General features: G+C 46.2%; 1 protein-coding gene across 1 annotated transcript in view; it reads left to right on the top strand.

Annotated features, from left to right (window-relative positions):
• The window catches only part of nectin1b (nectin cell adhesion molecule 1b), a 370,403-nt gene that overhangs the window by 334,258 nt on the left and 11,868 nt on the right, over positions 1 to 24,277 (top strand). The window contains exon 8 of the mRNA XM_067970850.1: positions 17,479 to 17,589. Coding sequence (XP_067826951.1) covers positions 17,479 to 17,589 — 111 coding nt within the window. The remainder of the gene's footprint in view (positions 1 to 17,478; positions 17,590 to 24,277) is intronic.

The raw sequence follows: 24,277 nt of genomic DNA, 5'->3' as shown, positions 1-24,277 counted from the left end.
CCCTTGAGAAGGTGGTGGTGAGCCGCCTTCTTGAACCGCTGCAGTCCGTGTGGTGAAGGTTCTCCCACAGTGCTGTTAGGAAGGGAGTTCCAGGATTTTGACCCAGTGACGATGAAGGAACGGCGATATATTTCCAAGTCAGGATGGTGTGTGATTTGGAGGGGAACGTGCAGGTGGTGTTGTTCCCATGTACCTGCTGCTCTTGTCCTTCTAGGTGGTAGAGGTTGTGGGTTTGGGAGGTGCTGTCGAAGAAGCCTTGGCGAGTTGCTGCAGTGCATCCTGTGGATGGTACACACTGCAGCCACAGTGCGCCGGTGGTGAAGGGAGTGAATGTTTAGGACGGTGGATGGGGTGCCAATCAAGCGGGCTGCTTTGTCCTGGATGGTGTCGAGCTTCTTGAGTGTTGTTGGAGCTGCACTCATCCAAGCAAGTGGAGAGTATTCCATCACACTCCTGACTTGTGCCTTGTAGATGGTGGAAAGGCTTTGGGGAGTCAGGAGGTAAGTCACTCGCCACAGAATACCCAGCCTCTGACCTGCTCTCGTAGCCACAGTATTTATATGGCTGGTCCAGTTAAGTTTCTGGTCAATGGTGACCCCCAGAATGTTGATGGTGGGGGATTCGGCGATGGTAATGCCGTTGAATGTCAATGGGAGGTGGTTAGACTCTCTCTTGTTGGAGATGGTCATTGCCTGGCACTTGTTTGGCGCGAATGTTACTTGCCACTTATCAGCCCAAGCCTGGATGTACATCACAGTGAGTTTTCAGTCTCGGGCAGGATGTATATGGTGGTGGATGGGGAAGTGGGGGGAGTGGAGGGAGTGGAGGGGGAGCTCACTGAGAAAGATGTGAAGTATCTGAGGGGTTGCGAATGGAACTGAACACTGTGCAATCATCAGCAAACATCCCCATTTCTGACCTTATGATGGAGGGAAGGTCATTGATGAAGCAGCTGAAGATGGTTGGGCCTAGGACACTGCCTTGAGGAACTCCTGCAGCAATGTCCTGGGGCTGAGATGATTGGCCTCCAACAACAACTACCATCTTCCTTTGTGCTAGGTATGACTCCAGCCACTGGAGAGTTTTCCCCCTGATTCCCATTGACTTCAATTTTGAGACTTACTGTGCCATCATCTAAGTCATTAATTTTACTAGGGCTCCTTGGTGCCACACTCGGTCAAATGCTGCCTTGATGTCAAGGGCAGTCACTCTCACCTCCCCTCTGGAATTCAGCTCTTTTGTCCATGTTTGGACCAAGGCTGTAATGAGGTCTGGAGCCGAGTGGTTCTGGCGGAACCCAAACTGAGCATCAGTGAGCAGGTTATTGGTGAGTAAGTGCCGCTTGATAGCACTGTCGACGACACCTTCCATCACTTTGCTGATGATTGAGAGTAGACTGACGGGGTGGTAATTGGCCGGATTGGATTTGTCCTGCTTTTTGTGGACTACCTCAGTGTCTGGGCAGACTGAGCACTCCCTCAGTGTCTGGGCACTCCCCCAGTGTCTGGGCACACCCCCAGTGTCTGGGAAGTCTGGGCAGTACCTGTGTCTGGACGCTCCCCCAGTGTCTGGGCGCTCCCCCAGTGTCTGGCCACTGGACAAGAGCAGCCGATGAATTTTTTGTCTATTTTTCTCTCTTTCCTGCTCTGACGTTCCTGGGCTTCTCTCAGTCTCTCTCTGTAACGCCATGTCTCAGAACGACAGACACCGTGTTGTCCCCACAGGTCTGCAACATCTCACTCGACAGCTCTGAATGGAAGATAGAGTGGGTTCAAATGATCAAGCACTGTCAGAGGACTTGCAGTGGGAGGCTCCGTGTATGTTAGAGACAGTAAACAAAGGGAGAGACCGCAGGCACAAGGAGATATGTTTTACTTCTGTGTCAGGAAAATTGATTTGCACCAGAAAGAGTCGTAAATGAGAAAACATGCTCCATTTGAGCCAGCTGCTGTTCATTTGGTCTCCGTGTGTCTCAAGCGCAGAGTCTGATAAGAACTAACTGTGCCTCATATACTGGATAAAGTGACCTGTTATTTCACTGAAAACTGTGTAGTTGGAAATGGCAAAGCTGTTGTATTGATCTGGGCTGAAGAATCTATCAGTGAATGTTCTTTTCATCCCAGTGCCAGTGTGGCTCTGAATTCTGCTCACTGTTTTGAATCTGGCTCTGCGTGAGGGTCAGGGTTCACTATTATCAGTGTGGCTCTGAATCCTGTTCACTATTATCAGTTGACGCTCTGAATCTTGTTATCACCTCACTACTGTCCCCATGCACACTACAACCCCTCACACCTCACTACTGTCCCTATGCACACCATAACCCCTCTCACACCTCACTACTGTCCCCATGCACACTACAACCCCTCACACCTCACTACTGTCCCCATGCACACTACAACCCCTCACACCTCACTACTGTCCCCATGCACACTACAACCCCTCACACCTCACTACTGTCCCTATGCACACCATAACCCCTCTCACACCTCACTACTGTCCCTATGCACACCATAACCCCTCTCACACCTCACTACTGTCCCCATGCACACTACAACCCCTCTCACACCTCACTACAGTCCCTGTGCACACTACATCCCCTCTCACAGCAAGGACTCTTTACTCTGTCTGCACAGTGACTGAGATGAACGAAATCTCTAATTGTGAAGTAATAGATTTGAAGAAGATAATGTCTTTCCTCACACTTGTGAGTAATTTACAATGTTGACAGCAGATTTCTCGAGGTTCAGCACTGTTCAGTGATACAGTGACTGCCACAGACAGTGAGACACAGGATAATGAAAGGTCATGGGATTTACAATGTGAAATTTCCACAAACTGAATTTGGTTGCAGTTGTATCAATTTTTTGGGAAGAGGAAGGGAGCCAGAAAGAGAGGTAGAGAGAGAACGACCAGTAGTTCAGGTCCAGACTGGGAGTCTCGTGTGGTAGCATTGTGGCTGTGACGTTTAATTGCTGCACTACAGGTAATTAAATTACCGGCCTCAATTGTAGCAAATTGCTGGTAAGTGTCTTGTTTAAAATAGAGGTGGGGAATTAGAATAGCTGCTGATTAGATTCATTGGCCTGAAATCAATGATACAGTCACTGGAGGCAGCTAACGTACTTGCAAGAAAGGTTTCTTTTCCTCGTTTCTCCTGGAGGTGCTGACTCGCTGCCATTTGGTAACTACTCAGCCATGGGGGACATCACAGCCGAGCTCAAAACTGTCCTCTCCTGAGGTCCATAACAACAACTTGCATTTATATAGCGCCTTTACATCCCAAGGTGCTTCACGGGAGCGATTATCAAACAAAAAATTGACACCGAGCCACATAAGGAGACACTAGGACAGGTGACCAAACATTTGGTCAAAGAGGTAGGTTTTAAGGTGCATCTTAAAGGAGGAGAGAGAGGCGGAGAGGTTTAGGGAGGGAATTCCAGAGCTTAGGACTGAGGCAGCTGAAGGCACGGCCACCAATGGTGGAGTGATTAAAATCGGGGGATGCACAAGAGGCCAGAATTGGAGGAGCGCAGAGATCTCGGAGGGTTGTAGGGCTGGAGGAGGTTACAGAGATAGGGAGGAGGGCGAGGCCACGGAGGGATTTGAAAACAAGGATGAGAATTTTAAAATCGAGGCGTTGCCGGACCGGGAGCCAATGTCGGTCAGCGAGCACAGGGGGGTGATGGGTGAACGGGACTCGGTGCGAGTGAGGATACGGGCAGCAGAGTTTTGGATGAGCTGAAGTTCATGGAGGGTGGAACATAAGAACATGAGAAATAGGAGCAGGAGTAGGCCAATTGGCCCCTCGAGCCTGCTCCGCCATTCAATAAGATCATGGCTGATCTGATCCTAACCTCAAATCTAAATTCATGTCCAATTTCCTGCCCGCTCCCCGTAACCCCTAATTCCCTTTACTTCTAGGAAACTGTCGATTTCTGTTTTAAATTGATTTAATGATGTAGCTTCCACAGCTTCCTGGGGCAGCAAATTCCACAGACCTACTACCCTCTGAGTGAAGAAGTTTCTCCTCATCTCAGTTTTGAAAGAGCAGCCCCTTATTCTAAGATTATGCCCCCTAGTTCTAGTTTCACCCATCCTTGGGAACATCCTCACTGCATCCACCCGATCAAGCCCCTTCACAATCTTATATGTTTCAATAAGATCGCCTCTTATTCTTCTGAACTCCAATGAGTAGAGTCCCAATCTACTCAACCTCTCCTCATACGTCCGCCCCCTCGTCCCCGGGATTAACCGAGTGAACCTTCTTTGTACTGCCTCGAGAGCAAGTATGTCTTTTAGGGAAGAGAGGAAGATGGGAGGCCGGCCAGGAGAGCATTGGAATAGTCGGCTCACCACCACCTTCTCGAGGGCAATTAGGGATGGGCAATAAATGCCGGCCTTGCCAGCGACGCCCACATCCCGTGAACGAATAAAAAAAAAAGTCGAGTTTGGAGATACGTTTGCATATTTCAGCAGGGGCACGGGATGGGGGTTGGCAGTGGGAACTGGAGCTGGGTTTCTTCCTACTCCCTAGCCCAGGGGCGCCAAATCTAATGGGATTGCCACTAGTGCTGTCCTAAGTAAGACCAGCAGACTCAGCACAGCCAGGAATCAAATCTAGATCCTCTTGATCTGTGAGGCTCAGAACCACAATAGGTGGTGCTTATAAACCACAGAGCCATTGCAGAGTTTGACCTTAACAGATCTCTCCCTAGACTTTGTTGCATTAATGAAAATAAGGAACAATCAGGCCCACAGCCTTTCGCACTCCAGGAGTCATTAATTCCAATCTCAAACACTACAAATGAGCCATTATCTATTGTGAGATAAACAATTGATTTCCCTTGGGTGCTGTTTTGTATCGAAATCATAAACTTGCCCATAAAGAATGAGTTTACGGTGTCACTACACTGAGAACGCAGTGAAATTCTCCCCAATGGCTCAGCACTGTTACCATGGTAGTAGCAGTGATTGAGCTGAGTCCTAAAGCACCGTGAAGAAACAGCCAGATTTGTATTTCCCTAGCGTTGTGGGTATGTGGTTAAAGTTACCAGGTACCAGGCGCTGAGGGCGGGAGTTGTGGGCAGCCCTGTTTGTGGTGATCTGGTTACCAACTCGGCCATGTTGGGCTGTTCACTTCTGATCGTCAGCAGGCCATGATCTTACAGAATCAATTGTACTCTGTACAAGCCAATAACAGCAGCAGTACTGGTGTGGTACTGTAATAACTGGATACTGGTGTGATACTGTAATGCTTGTGTACTGGTCTGCTATTGTAATAACTGAATACTGGTGTGGTACTGTAATAATTGCATATTGGTGTGGTACTGTAATAACTGGATACTGGTGTGATACTGTAATGCTTGTGTACTGGTCTGCTATTGTAATAACTGGATACTGGTGTGGTACTGTAATAATTGCATATTGGTGTGGTACTGTAATAACTGGATATTGTGCAGTACTGTAATAACCGCATACTGGTGTGGTACTGTAATAACCGCATACTGGTGTGGTACTGTAATAACTGGATATTGTGCAGTACTGTAATAACCACATACTGGGGTGGTACTGCAACAGCTGGATACTGGTGTGGTACTGTAATGTTTGTGTACTGGTCTGCTATTGTAATAACTGGATACTGGTGTGGTACTGTAATACTTGTGTACTGGCGTGGTAGTGTAATAATTGCATACTGGTGTGGTACTGTAATTGGATACTGGTGTGGTACTGTAATAAGTGGATACTGGTATAGCATTGTGATAATCGTGTACTGGTGTGGCATTGTAATAATCGTGTACTGGTGTAGCATTGTAATAATCGTGTACTGGTGTAGCATTGTAATAATCGTGTACTGGTGTAGCATTGTAATAACCGCATACTAGTGTGGTACTGTAATAACTGGATACTGGTGTAGCATTGTAATAACCGTGTACTGGTGTGGTACTGTAATAACTCGATACTGGTGTGGTACTGTAATAACTGCATACTCATGTAGCATTGTAATAACCACATATTGGTGCGGTATTGTAATAACTGGATACTGGTGTGGTGCTATAATAACAATAAACAAGTGCGGTATTGTAATAACTGGATACTGGTGTAGCATTGTAATAATCATATACTGGTGTGGTACTGTAATAACTGAATACTGGTGTAGTACTGTAATAACTGGATGCTGGTGTGGTACTGTAATAACTGAATGTTAGTGTGGCACTGTAATAACTTGGGATGTGTGTGGTACTGTAATAAATGGGAACATGTGTGGTACTGTAATAACAGGGACTGTTGTGTTATTTTATAACTGGGAATGTGTGTGGAACTGTAATAACTGGGAACATGTATGGAACTGTATAACTGGGAATGTGTATGGTACTGTAATAACTGGGAACGTGTATGGTACTGTAATAACTGGGAGCATGTGTAGTACTGTAATAACTGGGAACATGTGTGGTACTGTAATAACTGGGAATGTGTGTCAAACTGTAATAACAGGGAATGTGTATGGAACTGTAATAACTGGGAATGTGTGTAGTACTACAATAGCTGCAAATGTGTGTGGAACTGTAATAACTGGGAATATGTGTAGTACTGCAATAACAGGGAATGTTGTGTTCTTGTAATAACTGGGAATGTGTGTGGAACTGTAATAACTGGGAATATGTGTAGTACTGCAATAACAGGGAATGTTGTGTTCTTGTAATAACTGGGAATGTGTGTGGAACTGTAATAACTGGGAATATGTGTAGTACTGCAATAACAGGGAATGTTGTGTTCTTGTAATAACTGGGAATGTGTGTGGAACTGTAATAACAGGGAATGTATGTGGTACTGTAATAATTGGGAATGTTGTTTTACCATAATAACTGGGAATGTGTGTGGTACTGTAATAACTGGGAGCATTTGTAGTACCGTAATAACTCGGAATGTGTGTGGTACTCTAATAACTGGAAACACATGTAGCACTGTAATAACTGGGAATGCGTGTGGTACTGTAATGACTGCCAATGTGTGTAGTACTGCAATAGTTGCAAATGTGTGTGGAACTGTACTAACTGGGAATGTGTGTGGAACTATAATGACAGGGAATGTTGTGTTACTGTAATAACTGGGAATGTGTGTGGTACTATAATAACTGGGAATGTTGTGTTACTGTAATAACTGGGAAAGTATGTGGTACTGTAATAACTGGGAACATGTGTAGCACTGTAATAACTGGGAACATGTGTGGTACTGTAATAACTGGGAACATGTGTGGTACTGTAATAACTGGGAACATGTGTAGCACTGTAATAACTGGGAACGTGTGTAGCACTGTAATAACTGGGAACATGTGTGGTACTGTAATAACTGGGAACATGTGTAGCACTGTAATAACTGGGAACGTGTGTGGTACTGTAATAGCTGGGAATGTGTGTGGAACTGTAATAACTGGGAATGTGTGTGGAACTGTAGTAACTGGGAATGTTGTGTTATTGTAATAACTGGGAATGTGTGTGGAACTGTAATAACTGGCAATGTGTATGGTACTGTAATAACTGGGAATGTGTGTCGAACTGTAATAACAGGGAATGTGTATGGAACTGTAATAACTGGGAATGTGTGTAGTACTGCAATAACAGGGAATGTTGTGTTCTTGTAATAACTGGGAATGTGTGTGGAACTGTAATAACAGGGAATGTATGTGGTACTGTAATAATTGGGAATGTTGTTTTACCATAATAACTGGGAATGTGTGTGGTACTGTAATAACTGGGAGCATTTGTAGTACCGTAATAACTCAGAATGTGTGTGGTACTCTAATAACTGGAAACACATGTAGCACTAATAACTGGGAATGCGTGTGGTACTGTAATGACTGCCAATGTGTGTAGTACTGCAATAGTTGCAAATGTGTGTGGAACTGTACTAACTGGGAATGTGTGTGGAACTATAATGACAGGGAATGTTGTGTTACTGTAATAACTGGGAATGTGTGTGGTACTATAATAACTGGGAATGTTGTGTTACTGTAATAACTGGGAAAGTATGTGGTACTGTAATAACTGGGAACATGTGTAGCACTGTAATAACTGGGAACATGTGTGGTACTGTAATAACTGGGAACATGTGTGGTACTGTAATAACTGGGAACATGTGTAGCACTGTAATAACTGGGAACGTGTGTAGCACTGTAATAACTGGGAACATGTGTGGTACTGTAATAACTGGGAACATGTGTAGCACTGTAATAACTGGGAACGTGTGTGGTACTGTAATAGCTGGGAATGTGTGTGGAACTGTAATAACTGGGAATGTGTGTGGAACTGTAGTAACTGGGAATGTTGTGTTATTGTAATAACTGGGAATGTGTGTGGAACTGTAATAACTGGCAATGTGTATGGTACTGTAATAACTGGGAATGTGTGTCGAACTGTAATAACAGGGAATGTGTATGGAACTGTAATAACTGGGAATGTGTGTAGTACTGCAATAGCTGCAAATATGTGTGGAACTGTAATAACTGGGAATATGTGTAGTACTGCAATACAGGGAATGTTGTGTTCTTGTAATAACTGGGAATGTGTGTGGAACTGTAATAACTGGGACCATGTATGGTACTGTAATAACAGGGAATGTATGTGGTACTGTAATAATTGGGAATGTTGTTTTACCGTACTAACTGGGAATGTGTGTGGTACTGTAATAACTGGGAGCATTTGCAGTACCGTAATAACTCGGAATGTGTGTGGTACTCTAATAACTGGGAACACATGTAGCACTGTAATAACTGGGAATGTGTGTGGTACTGTAATGACTGGCAATGTGTGTCGTACTGCAATAGTTGCAAATGTGTGTGGAACTGTACTAACTGGGAATGTGTGTAGAACTATAATGACAGGGAATGTTGTGTTACTGTAATAACTGGGAATGTGTGTGTGTTACTGTAATAACTGGGAATGTGTGTGGTACTGTAATAACTGGGAACATGTGTAGCACTGTAATAACAAGGAACGTGTGTGGTACTGTAATAGCTGGGAATGTGTGTGCAACTGTAATAACTGGGAATGTGTGTAGTACTGCAATAGCTGCGAATGTGTGTGGAACTGTAATGACAGGGAATGTGTGTGGAACTGTAATAACTGGGAATGTGTGTGGTACCGTAATAACTGGGAATGTTGTGTTACTGTAATAACTGGGAATGTGTGTGGTACTGTAATAACTGGGAGCATTTGTAATACCGTAATAACTGGGAATGTGTGTGGTACTGTAATAACTGTGAACATGTGTAGCACTGTAATAACTGGGAACGTGTGTGGTACTGTAATAGCTGGGAACGTGTGTGGTACTGTAATAACTGGGAATGTGTGTGGAACTGTAATAACTGGGAATTGTGTGTGGAACTGTAGTAACTGGGAATGTGTGTAGTACTGCAATAGCCGCAAATGTGTGTGGTACTGTACTAACTGGGAATGTGTGTAGTATTGTAATAAGTGGGAATGTGTGTGGTACTGTAATAACTGGGAATGTGTGTAGAACTGTAATAACTGGGAATGTGTGTGGAACTGTACTAACTGGGAATGTGTGTGGAACTGTACTAACTGGGAATGTGTGTGGTACTGTAATAACTGGGAATGTGTGTGGTACTGTAATAACTGGGAATATGTGTTGTACTGTAATAGCTGGGAATGTGCATGGTACTGTACTAACTGGGAATCTGTGTGGTACTGTAATAGCTGGGAATGTGTGTGGAACTGTAATAACTGGGAATATGTGTGTTACTGTAATAACTGGGAATGTGTGTGTTACTGTAATAGCTGAGAACGTGTGTGATACTATAATAGCTGGGAATGTGTGTGCTACTATAATAGCTGGGAATGTGTGCGGTACAGTAATAACTGGGAATGTGAGTGGTACTGTAATAACTGGGAATCTGTGTGGTACTGTAATTGCTGGGAATGCATGTGGAACTGTAATAACTGGGAATGTGTGTGTTACTGTGATAACTGGGAATGTTTGTGGTACTATAATAACTGGGAATGTGTGTGGAACTGTAATAGGGAATGTGTGTGGAACTGTAATAACAGGGAATGTGTGTGGAACTGTAATAATTGGGAATGTGTGTAATACTGCAATAGCTGCGAATGTGTGTGGTACTGTACTAACTGGAAATGTGTGTGAAACTGTAATAACTGGGGATGTGTGTGGTACTGTAATAGCTGGGAATGTGTGTGGAACTGTAATAACTGGGAATATGTGTAGTACTGCAAAAACAGGGAATGTTGTGTTCTTGTAATAACTGGGAATGTGTGTGGAACTGTAATAACCGGGACCATGTATGGTACTGTAATAACAGGGAATGTATGTGGTACTGTAATAATTGGGAATGTTGTTTTACCGTAATAACTGGGAATGTTGTTTTACCGTAATAACTGTGAATGTGTGTGGTACTGTAATAACTGGGAGCATTTGTAGTACTGTAATAACTCGGATTGTGTGTGGTACTCTAATAACTGGGAACACATGTAGCACTGTAATAACTGGGAATGTCTGTGGTACTGTAATGACTGGCAATGTGTGTAGTACTGCAATAGTTGCAAATGTGTGTGGAACTATAATGACAGGGAATGTGAGTGGAACTGTAACAACTGGGAATGTGTGTGGTACTGTAATAACTGGGAATGTTGTGTTACTGTAATAACTGGGAGCATTTGTAGTACCATAATAACTGGGAATGTGTGTGGTACTGTAATAACTGGGAACATGTGTAGCACTGTAATAACTGGGAATGTGTGTGGAACTATAATGACAGGGAATGTGAGTGGAACTGTAACAACTGGGAATGTGTGTGGTACTGTAATAACTGGGAGCATTTGTAGTACTGTAATAACTCGGAATGTGTGTGGTACTCTAATAACTGGGAACACATGTAGCACTGTAATAACTGGGAATGTCTGTGGTACTGTAATGACTGGCAATGTGTGTAGTACTGCAATAGTTGCAAATGTGTGTGGAACTGTACTAACTGGGAATGTGTGTGGAACTATAATGACAGGGAATGTGAGTGGAACTGTAACAACTGGGAATGTGTGTGGTACTGTAATAACTGGGAATGTTGTGTTACTGTAATAACTGGGAGCATTTGTAGTACCATAATAACTGGGAATGTGTGTGGTACTGTAATAACTGGGAACATGTGTAGCACTGTAATAACTGGGAATGTGTGTGGTACTGTAATAACTGGGAATCTGTGTGGAACTGTAATAGCTGGGAATGTGTGTGTTACTGTAATAACTGGGAATGTGTGTGGTGCTGTAATAGCTGAGAACGTGTGTGATACTATAATAGCTGGGAATGTGTGTGGTACTATAATAGCTGGGAATGTGTGTGGAACTGTAATAACTGGGAATGTGTGTGGAACTGTAATAACTGGGAATGTGTGTGGAACTGTAATAACTGGGAATGTGTGTGATACTATAATAGCTGCGAATGTGTGTGGCACTGTAATAACTGGGAATGTGTATAGTACTGTAATAACTGGGAATGTGTGTGGAACTGTATTAACTGGGAATGTGTGTGGAACTGTAATAAATGGGAACATGTGTGGTACTGTAATAACAGGGAATGTTGTGTTATTGTAATAACTGGGAATGTGTGTGTAACTGTAATAACTGGGAATGTGTCTGGAACTGTAATAACTGGGAATGTGTGTGGAACTGTACTAATTGGGAATGTGTGTGGAACTGTACTAACTGGGAATGTGTGTGGAACTGTACTAACTAGGAATATGTGTTGTACTGTAATAGCTGGGAATGTGCATGGCACTGTACTAACTGGGAATCTGTGTGGTACTGTAATAGCTGAGAACATGTGTGGTACTGTAATAGCTGGGAATGTGCATGGCACTGTACTAACTGGGAATCTGTGTGGAACTGTAATAGCTGGGAATGTGTGTGTTACTGTAATAACTGGGAATGTGTGTGGTACTGTAATAGCTGAGAACGTGTGTGATACTATAATAGCTGGGAATGTGTGTGGTACTATAATAGCTGGGAATGTGTGTGGAACTGTAATAACTGGGAATGTGTGTGGAACTGTAATAACTGGGAATGTGTGTGGAACTGTAATAACTGGGAATGTGTGTGGAACTGTAATAACTGGGAATGTGTGTGATACTATAATAGCTGCGAATGTGTGTGGCACTGTAATAACTGGGAATGTGTATAGTACTGTAATAACTGGGAATGTGTGTGGAACTGTATTAACTGGGAATGTGTGTGGAACTGTATTAACTGGGAATGTGTGTGGAACTGTAATAACTGGGAATGTGTGTGGAACTGTACTAACTGTGAATGTGTGTGGAACTGTACTATCTGGGAATGTGTGTGAAACTATAATAACTGGGAATGTGTGTAGTACTGCAATAGCTGCGAATGTGTGTGGCACTGTACTAACTGGGGATGTGTGTAGTATTGTAATAACTGAGAATGTGTGTGGAACTGTAATAAATGGGAACATGTGTGTGGAACTGTAATAGGGAATGTGTGTGGAACTGTAATAACAGGGAGTGTGTGGAACTGTAATAATTGGGAACATGTGTGTGGAACTGTAATAACAGGTAATGTGTGTGAAACTATAATAACTGGGAATGTGTGTAATACTGCAATAGCTGCGAATGTGTGTGGTACTGTACTAACTGGGAATGTGTGTGAAACTGTAATGACAGGGAATGTGTGTGGAACTGTAATAACTGGGGATGTGTGTGGTACTGTAATAACTGGGAATGTATGTGGTAGTGTAATGACTGGGAATGTGTGTGGTACTGTAATAACTGAGAATGTGTGTGGTACTGTAATAACTGAGAACGTATGTGATACTGTAATAACTGGGAATGTGAGTGGTAATGTGCTAACTGGGAATGTGTGTAGAACTGTACTAACTGGGAATGTGTGTAGTATTGTAATAACTGAGAATGTGTGTGGAACTGTAATAAATGGGAACATGTTCGTGGAACTGTAATAACTGGGAATGTGTGTAGTACTGCAATGGCTGCAAATGTGTGTGGTACTGTACTAACTGGGAATGTGTGTGAAACTGTAATGACAGGAAATGTGTGTGGAACTGTAATGACTGGGAATGTGTGTGGTACTGTAATAACTGAGAACGTATGTGATACTATAATAACTGGGAATGTGAGTGGTAATGTGCTAACTGGGAATGTGTGTAGAACTGTAATAGGGAATGTGTGGGGAACTGTAATAACAGGGAATGTGTGTGGAACTGTAATAAGTGGGATCATGTGTGGTACTGTAATAATTGGGAATGCATGTGGTGCTCTACTAACTGGGAACATGTGTGCTATTGTAATAGTTGGTTACTGGGTTTGTGCTGTATTAACTGGCTACTGATATGGTAATGTCATTACTTGGTACTGGTGTGGTTCTGTAATACTCGGATGCTGTTGTGGCACTTCAATAACTGTGTTGTCAGACTGCTTTTCCGACTGGATGAGTCACAACTTCCTCCAGTTAAAGACTGTAGCCATTGTCTTCGACCCCCGCCACAAACTCCATACCCTGACAGACGATTCCACGTCCCCTCCCCGGCCGCTGTCTCAGGTTGAACCAGACAGTTCACAACCTCAGCATCCTATTTGACCCTTGAGATGAGCTTCTGACCCCATCTCCTCTCCATCACCAAGACCGCCTACTTCCACCTCCATCACGTCGCCCGTCTCCACCCCGACCTCAGTCCATCTGCTGCTGAAACCCTCATCCATGCCTTTGTTACCTCCAGACTCAACCCTCCTGGCCGGTCTCCCATCCTCCATTCTCCATAAACTTCAGCTCATCCGAAGCTCCTACTGCCCATCCTGCACCAGGTCCCACTCACTCGTCACCCCCATCCTCACTGACCCACATCGGCTCCTGGTTCCCCAACATTTCACATTTAAAATGATCTTCCTTGTATTTAAATCCCTTCATGGCATTGTCACTCCTCGGGCACGATTTTAAAAGGGAGAAACGAGTGGGTTGGGGGCAGGGAGCATTCAAAATCACAACCATTTTGGACACACCTCCAACCCGCCCATTTCCAGTTTTCACCGGGGCGGGATGAGGGACGGGTGACCAGCCCACTCCCAGGAGGTGGGTTGGTGATTAAAACCTTTCAAGGAGGCTGCGGGCCTCCATTTTTCCAGAGTTTCCAGTTTCAACCCCTGCGGGCCGGAATTCCTGGGCCTTCTCTTTTACGACACGGGAAAGGGGGCGAGAAGGCCCGAAACTAACGGGTCGGTGCCTTTGTGACACAGGTTGTGGGTCCAGAGGAGCAGGAGTGCTTCCCCCAGGCCCAAAAAGCCTACCTGCAGCGACCCCCCCAACGATCGTGGAGGCCCCCCCCCCCCCCCCCCCCGCGATCTCCACCCCCCCAACAATCACGGCCCCCCCCCCATGATGAACCCCGACCCCCCAAACAATCGTGGCCCCCCCCCTCCGGAATGACCCCCAACCCCCCCCAACGATCGCGGCCCCACCGCGACGACCCCCGATTCCCCACCGCGACGACCCCCGATTCCCCACCGCGACGACCCCCGATTCCCCACCGCGACGACCCCCGATTCCCCACCGCGACGACCCCCGATTCCCCCCCCCAATGATCGCGCCCCACCGCGATAACCCCCGATTCCCCCCCCCCCAATGATCGCGCGCCCCCCCCGCGATGACCCCCGATTCCCTCCCCCCAATGATTGCGGGCCCCCGCGGTGACCCTCAATCCCGACCCCCCCCCCCCAACCCCGTGACTGACCTCCAATCCCTCCCCCCAAGACTGACCCCAGCTCCATGCCCACCAGTGCCCCCCGTGCCCATCCATGTCCCTCCATCCCCCCATACAAGCAAAGACTTACCTGCAGATTAACGTGAACACGCCCTCTCCCTGGCTGCTCTCCCGTCCGATTGTAACCAGCCTGTCAATCAGGCCAGCCAGTCGGACGGCAAACCGATGCAAAAAAAAAGGACACCCTTACGTCAAAATCATAAGGACGTCTGAGAAACACGTACTTCCGGGTTTCCCGTCTGCAATTCGACCCTCCCGCCCTCTTCCCGGCTCAGGGTCAAAATCATGCCCTTTGTCTCTGTGACCGTCTCCAGCCCCACACTCCCCCCAAACTCTACCTTCCTCCAATTCTGGCCTCTTGTGCATCTCCAATTTTCTTCCTTCCACCATTGGCGGCCATGCCTTCAGCTGTCAAGGCCCTAAGCTCTGGAATTCCCTCCCTAAACCTCGCTGCCTCTCCAACTCTCTTCTTTTAAGACACTCCATAAAACCCATCTCTTTGACTAAGCTTTTGATCACATGTTCTAACATCTCCTTCTTTGGCTGATCATCCATTTTTTTTTAAATTCACTCCTGTGAAGCACCTTGGGCCATTTTGCTACGTTAAAGTGCTTTATAAATGTCAGTTATTGCTGTAGTGTGAGCCCAGGGAATGAGGGTCACCAGGACATTGAACAACTAGGGTGGGGAGCATCACACACGAGACATCCTGTCCTCAGTCAACTTACACACACACACACACACACACATATACATACACATATACATACACATGCACACACACATATACATACACATATACATACACAAAAATACACACAAAAACACACACACACGCATATACATACACATATACATACACAAAAATACACACAAAAACACACACACACGCATATACATACACATATACATATACAAAAAAACACACACACACACACAAAAATACACACACACAAATACATGCACAAACACATACGCACACAAAAACACATACGCACACACAAATACACACACACAAACATACACACACAAACATACATGCACACAAATATATACACACACAAAAATACACACACAAACACACACACATACACACAAACATATACACACACACATATATACAAATACACACGCAAAAATACACACATACACACAAAAATACACAAATACACACATACACATACAAACACATACACACACACATACAAACACATACACACAAAAATACACACACACACACAGACTTTCTAGCTTGAGTTGTTGGACAGCAGTCGGGTGCAGGATCCCTGACTGGTTTTCTCTTTCCTAACCCGGGACACTGAGGCCAAATACCGGCCTGATGGAGATGATCGTACAGCTCATTTGCTATTATTTGCAGGTAGCTTTTATTTGCAGTAATTAATTTGCGAAATTGGATTCCTTCAGTCTTGTGAACATTTCAGTTACAGAAACCACACAGGAGACTTTTTACTTACTGAAAAATTAAAACTTGCTGGTCAGAGCGATATCCTGTTTAATGATGCCCGCAAGGCACTGATTTAAACGGATTTTGTTCTGGAGAAAGGGAGGCAGAAACAGTGAGTTTAGTGCTCAGACACACACATGAACTCTTCCTTCTGTCCCATGGCACCAAATAGAAGTCAGAGCTCCCTCACTGTGAGGGAATCGCTGCATTAACTCCATCTCACACACATCCTTCTGCCCAAACTTTTCTTGCCTAGAGATGCAGAGCCTGAGAAGCAAGTGCTGGACCAATGGAGCCACCTTGTAACTGCAGGGAATGAGAGACAGTGGGAGACAGGAACCAGCTCCAGCACACGGACTCCCCTCAAACCTACAGGGTACATGGGGACCAGTCTGAACAAAACACAGGAAACACTGGGGGTGAGGCACACAGACTCACTCACACACTCAATCACTCGCACACTCACACACACACAATCACTTGCACACTCACACACACAATCATTTGCACACTCACACACACACAATCACTCGCACACTCACACACACACAATCACTCGCACACTCACACACACACAATCATTTGTACACTCACACACAATCACTTGCACACTCACACACACACACAATCACTCACATACTCACACACTCAGGCTCACTTACTCACACACACACCTACACACTCATTCACACACCCACTCACAGACTCACTCACTCACTCACACATTCACTCATACACTCACTAACACACACATCTACAAACTCACACACACTCACTAATATATACACACCTACACACTCACTCACACACACACTCACACACTCACTCACACACACACTCACACACACACTCACACAGACACTCACACAGACACTCACACAGACACTCAGACTCACACACAGACTCACTCACTCAGACTCACATACACTTACTCACACACTCATTCACTCACACCCCCCCCCCCCCACACAACAACCCATCCCTACACACACACACACACACACACACACTCAGTGGGCAAGGGACAGTGTGACGATCCCACCCTGGCCCCTGCCCCAGTGTGCAGTAGGATAAGTCTGGGACCGTGTGCCGCTCCAGGCAGTGTTAATACTGTGGTCGTGTCGTTGTGGAGCTGCTCCCACACACTGATTTGCAGTTAGTTTTGTCTCTCTCTCTCCTAACATGGCACTCGTTATCTGCAGGTGGTGCATCTGGACAGCACTAAGGAGGAGGAGGATGTACAGAAGATACCACTCCAGACACAGTATTACGACATGGCCGCTCCAGAATCCTCTCCCTACTCAGAGAAATCGGTGAGACCCCCACTCCACACTAACCTCAACCATTTTACCATTTCCCAGCCCCGTACAGCTTGGATTTGATCCCTTCATTGCAAAGTTACAAAGAACTCCTGTGACCAGGGCCACTTTCAGCAGCTCCAAAGTGCTGCCTGATTGTAATCTGGACTGTCTGAGTTCCAGTGACGATAATCCATTCATGTAAAGGTCTTCACCAGATCACAATCAATCACAGCGGCAAACCCATTCCCCCCACCCTCTGACCAAACCACAGCGGAATTTATCATTTGCAAATGATAAATTCCTGACAAGCTGTGACCTCACCTCATTCTCAGTGTCGCAGTTGTTTCTGTTTATCATTTTCTTTCACTTAGTCACTCTCTGTCTCGATCATATTCCATCTCTGTCTGTCCTCTCACTCTTTTTACTCTCTGTGTTTCCCTCTCTCTCTCTGTCCCTGTCTCTCTCTGTCCCTGTCTCTCTCTGTCCCTGTCTCTCTCTTTCTCTCTTCCCCTTTCTCTCTCTCTCTGTCCCTGTCCCTCTTTCTCTCTCTCTCTCTGTCCCTGTCCCTCTTTCTCTCTCTCTCTCTGTCCCTGTCCCTCTTTCTCTCTCTCTCTCTGTCCCTGTCTCTGTGTGTCTCTCTCTCTCTGTTTCTCGCTCTCTCTCTCTGTCCCTCTCTGTCTCTCTCTCTGTCCCTCTCTCTCTCTGTCCTTCTCTCTCTCTGTCCTTCTCTCTCTCTGTCCTTCTCTCTCTCTGTCCTTCTCTCTCTCTGTCCTTCTCTCTCTCTGTCCCTCTCTCTCTCTGTCCCTCTCTCTCTGTCCCTCTCTCTCTGTCTCTCTGACCCTCTCTCTCTCTGACCCTCTCTCTCTCTCTGACCCTCTCTCACACTCTCTGTCTGTCTCTCTCTCTCTCTGTCTGTCCCCCTTTGCTCATTCTCTTTCCTATTGGTAAACTCTCTGATTCCCTCTGATCTTTGTAATCTGTAAATGGGGAATAAGCCTGTGATTTAGGTGTGAACGTGATGTCTCTGAAGAAAACCTTCAGGCCCTGGGCGATGTCCTGATAACACACAGACACTCCTCCCACATGAAGTCCCTAATGCTAACTATTGTTTACATTTGACTGGTACAAACAGGACATGTTCCTACCTGCCTGGCCGCCAATGTTAACAAGATCATTAGAAGAGTTTTGACACAAGGTGATTTTACACTGCCAGCTTCCAACTGGGCCTCTGCACTGAAATGCACAATGATCATTAACAGAAAACTAATAAGAAACAAAAGCTTGTTTCTGGCAAACTCTCTCGATAAAATGCCTGGCCTGGGTGAACACATCTAATTCCAGCCGCATTTAAGACTGCCAGCAGAAAGCAATGTGACATCACCCGGTGGCATAAAATCTATTGACCAGTCAGTAAAGGTCCCCGCCCAGTCCCCAGAAGGTCTGTGCTGAGATCGCTGACCTCAGGCAGGTCCGCAGTTGTGGGGCTACAACCGGCCTCTGTACCCCCCTGGGAAGGATGGGGAAACGCAGCCAGGGGACACACTCCTCAGTGCCTCCTGCTGGTGGTGAGGACCAGGTCGGACTGGGCCGAGATCCCCACAGGGTCTAATACCCCCCCTCAACACTCGCACGTGATGAATGGCCACTTGGCTGAGGGATGAGGGAGATCGCGCAGGACTGGAACAAGCGGGCAGGAATTCTCAGAAAGTCTCCCCAGAGCAGGGAATGGAATCCAGAAAAAGAAAACCCTCCACTTTAAGAAACCTGTTTTTCCAGTGCAGGTGAAACAATGAACCAATGTGAGCCCGTAGATGAGTGACGGACACCATGTCGAAACTTGCCCGAACCCAGCCCAATCCAACTGAGACACTAATACATCTCACAAAGGGAGACAGTTGATCTCACCTCGATAGGTGCCAGGCAGCAGTCAGTCAGCAGCAAAGTACAATAAGATACAAACAACAACAACCTGCATTTATATAGCGCCTTTAACATAGTAAAACGTCCCAAGGCACTTCACAGGATCGATTATCAAACAAAATTTGACACCGAGCCACATAAGGAGATATTAGTACAGGTGACCAAAGACTTGGTCAAAGAGGTAGGTTTTAAGGAGCATCTTAAATGAGGAGAGAGAGGCGGAGAGGTTTAGGGAGGGAATTCCAGAGCTTAGGTCCTAGGCAGCTGAAGGCACGGCCGCCAATGGTGGAGCGATTAAAATTGGGGATGTGCAAGAGGCCAGAATTAGAGGAGGGCAGAGATCTCGGAGGGTTGTAGGGCTGGAGGAGGTTACAGAGATAGGGAGGGGCGAGGCCATGGTGGGATTTGAAAACAAGGATGAGAATTTTAAAATCGAGGCGTTGCCGGACTGGGGGCCAATGTAGATCAGCGAGCACAGGGGGTGATGGGTGTACGGGACTTGGTGTGAGTTAGGATACAACACAATACAGAGCACAACCTCCCCCTCTTCTAACAGTGTTAGATTGTTTTATTGAGATCCTGGGCGATGGATCAGGTCCTCACAGCAGCACACCACCACAGTTGGAAAGAGTAGGAAAGAAGATGAGGTCAATCAGGGAGCAGTGGCTCGCTGCTACCAAGCTTGGGTTTTTATAGTCCTGTAGATTGGAGGAGAAAGGGGAGACTGAGGGAGGGGAGATTGAGGGAGGGGAGATTGAGGGAGGGGAGGAGTCCCCTAGTTTTGCCACCTTTACAATAATATTAATGATCAAAGCTGGCAGAAAATTAGTAAAACACACTAGAGTTCCCTTTCCATTGGTCAGTTTAACTCCAGCTGTTTTGCATTCTGACCATCACATAACTGCTGAAGGAGCTGATTGGACAGTCAGGTGTGAGCTGTGAGGAAAGTGGGTGTTGTTTACGTTGTAATCTGCTCGTCCTCACCCCGACTGTTACAGTCTTCACTGTGCCAAATCCATTCTCATCAGCTGTGAATGTCCCGGGAATCAATATAGTCGTTTTATCAAACTCCTTAATGTCTATTCAACAGTGACTCCTTTCCCAGTGATTAGAGCAAATTTGGTTCAAAACAGACAGGATCCTATTTAAAAATCCTCCTCAGATCTTTAACAATGAAAAATAACAACATTCATGGAACAAATTCCTCAGCCCAACGAACCCAGCTCGAAATAAGTTCTCTCACACGACTGTAGTCATCACAGTAGATTGGTAACAATCTGTACAACATAACCTTGTTGTGATGAATTGTCTCCTATTGTCTCTTACCCTCTCCCACCCAGACTCAGCACAGCCAGGAAGTGACCTGCTTCAATTGGACTCAGTGCCCCTTAGAAAGAAAGAAAGAACTTCCATTTATATAGCGCCTTTCACAACCTCAGGACGTCCCAAAGTGCTTTACAGCCAATGAAGTACTTTTTGAAGTGTAGTCACTGTTGTAATGTAGGAAACACGACAGCCAATTTGCGCACAGCAAGATCCCACAAATAGCAATGTGATAATGACCAGATAATCTGTTTTTTAGTGATGATGGTTGAGGGATAAATATTGGCCAGGACACCGGGAAGAACTCCCCCTGCTCTTCTTCGAAATAGTGGCCATGGGATCTTTTACGTCCACCTGAGAGGGCAGACGGGGCCTCGGTTTAATGTCCCATCCAAAAGATGGCTCCTCCGACAGTGCAGCACTCCCTCAGTACTGCACTGGGAGTGTCGGCCTGGATTATGGGTTCAAGTTCCTGGAATGGGATCCTGAGGGCAAAATGAGCCAGGTCCCCTGTTCTTGACCGCCGTCCAGTGACCCTCTGCCTAGAAAGTGAGCGTGTGGTTGTGGAGTGGAGACAGGCTAGGCTCAGCTATTAAGATACCCCATGGTTGGACACCTTGCCAACACTCACTGATGGGGTCAGAAGTGAACAATGGCAGAGGGCAGACAGTTCTGGCAGGATCAACCCCCGGAATGAATCCGGCAAATGGGGCTGGATATTGGGGGGCAGAAAGGAAGCACAACGAAAGATGGTAGTGGTTGTTGGAGGCCAATCATCTCAGCCCCAGGACATTGCTGCAGGAGTTCCTCAGGACAGTGTCCTAGGCCCAACCATCTTCAGCTGCTTCATCAACGATCTTCCCTCCATCATAAGGTCAGAAATGGGGATGTTCGCTGATGATTGCACAGTGTTCAGTTCCATTCGCAACCTCTCAAATAATGAAGCAGTCCGAGCCCGCATGCAGCAAGACCTGGACAACATCCAGGCTTGGGCTGATAAGTGGCAAATAACATTCGCGCCAGACAAGTGCCAGGCAATGACCATCTCCAACAAGAGAGAGTCTAACCACCTCCCCTTAACATTCAATGGCATTACCATCACCGAATCCCCCACCATCAACATTTTGGGGGTCACCACTGACCAGAAACTTAACTGGACCAGCCATATAAATACTGTGGCTACGAGAGCAGGTCAGAGGCTGGGTATTCTGTGGCGAGTGACTCACCTCCTGACTCCCCAAAGCCTTTCCACCATCTACAAGGGACAAGTCAGGAGTGTGATGGAATACTCTCCACTTACCTGGATGAGTGCAGCTCCAACAACACCCAAGAAGCTCGACACCATCCAGGACAAAGCAGCCCGCTTGATTGGCACCCCATCCACCACCCTAAACATTCACTCCCTTCACCACTGGCGCACCGTGGCTGCAGTGTGTACCATCCACAGGATGCACTGCAGCAACTCGCCAAGGCTTCTTCGACAGCACCTCCCAAACCCACGACCTCTACCACCTAGAAGGACAAGGGCAGCAGACACATGGGAACAACACCACCTGCACATTCCCCTCCAAGTCACACACCATCCCGACTTGGAAATATATCGCCGTTCCTTCATCGTTCCTGGGTCAAAATCCTGGAACTCCCTTCCTAACAGCACTGTGGGAGAACCTTCACCACAATGACTGCAGCGATTCAAGAAGGCGGCTCACCACCACCTTCTCTAGGGCAATTAGGGATGGGCAATAAATGTCGGCCTTGTCAGTGACGCCCACATCCCATGAACGAATAAAAAAAAATGTTTTTTAAATCCCAATTTGCTTCACCACCTCTTGTGATTGAAACACCTTCTTCCCCTGCCTGGTGAGAGCCTGTGCCTAGAACTCACTGGGTACAAAATATGGAGCCTGCGTGGTTTACACAATGTGCCACATGGAGCAAGGGCAAAGTGCAATGGGCACCAGCTCAGCACAGTGCCATTGTGTGAAACCAGGTGGAGTTCTGTACCCACCATCCCCGGTACAATCCCCATAGCTCAATGGGTGAAGGTTTGTCTCATAGAACTTACAGCACAGAAACAGGCCATTCGGCCAATTGGTCTTACCCTCCTGTCCCTATGTTTATGCTCCATCTGAGCCTCCTCCCGCCCTCTTCATCTAACCCTATCAGCATATCAGTCTCAGTAAGACTCAACGATAACAACAACTTGCATTTATATATGTAAGGAGTCTTACAACACCAGGTTATAGTCCAACAGCTTTATTTGAAATCACAAGCTTTCGGAGCACACTCACCTGACGAAGGAGGAAAGCTCTGAAAGCTTGTGATTTCAACTAAAGCTGTTGGACTATAACCTGGTGTTGTAAGACTCCTTACATTTGTCCACCCCAGTCCATCACCGGCATCTCCGCATCATGCATTTATATAGCGCCTTTAATGTAGTAAAACATCCCAAGGCACTTCACAGGAGCGATTATCAGACAAAAATTAACACTGAGCCACATAAGGAGATATCAGGACAGGTCTCTAAAAGCTTGGTCAAAGAGGTAGGTTTTAAGGAGTGTCTTAAAGGAGGAGAGAGAGGCGGAGAGGTTTAGCCAGCAATGATTACTCTCAGGGAACCCAGACCTTGGGACTGCCTGGGACCAGCAAGGTGAGATGTGAAAGGCACAATGCAAATGCAAGTTCTTTCTCTCTAACTAAGAAGTGACCAATTACAATGGGATCGCCACTGGCCTGATAGACCGATGGGAATGGGGGGTGGTGGGGGGGGGTGGGGAGTGAAGGGTCATGAAATGGTCTCAGCATTTATATCACTTTCTCTCATGTTAAATATGTAAGTTGTAACTTTAGAAAAAATATTTCATTCAGATGTTGAACTGCTCTTAGAAACTGCTGTTAATGGAGGGGAGGGGGAGGGGAGGGGGAGGGGTAACTGCTGTGAAATATTTTGAGTAAAACAAATATCCACATTTATGAATTTATGAGAGGAACGGACTTTTGAGGTTTTCGCTGAGCACTGGTGGCAGTCAGAGCACGAAAGTCAGTTTTCACCCCTCGTGCTCCCGGTACAGTGCTCCCTCACAGGGAGCACACACCATAACTACAGGCACCAAAGACTGCCGGGACAGGTAAAGATGAAGATTTACCCTCTTGTCCCTCTACCTGTGTGACCAGGATTCCCATCTGGCCCAGAAAGAGGGGGTGTCTGATGGAGACCAAATATCAAAGCATTGGTGGAAACCTGTCCTGTCCCTGCTGGAACTGGGTGTAAATCCAGCCCCGACAGAGTGGGGGGGGGGGTTTAGACCCTAACAGTGGTGCCATCTCGGTGCAGAGGCCGCTGCTCTTTGGGTGTTAGGACGTAAGCATCTGGATGAGGCAGTGTAGAAACAGCTCTGAACTGCATTTTGTTCGTGCCGTACCTCAGAGGGTGCGGCTCGTCCCCGACACCCTGTGC

The sequence above is a fragment of the Heptranchias perlo genome, chromosome 33 (assembly GCF_035084215.1).
Source record: "Heptranchias perlo isolate sHepPer1 chromosome 33, sHepPer1.hap1, whole genome shotgun sequence".
Lineage (NCBI taxonomy): Eukaryota > Metazoa > Chordata > Chondrichthyes > Hexanchiformes > Hexanchidae > Heptranchias > Heptranchias perlo.
Note: the sequence above shows the minus strand (reverse complement) of the source record. Positions and strands in the feature narration are given on the sequence as shown.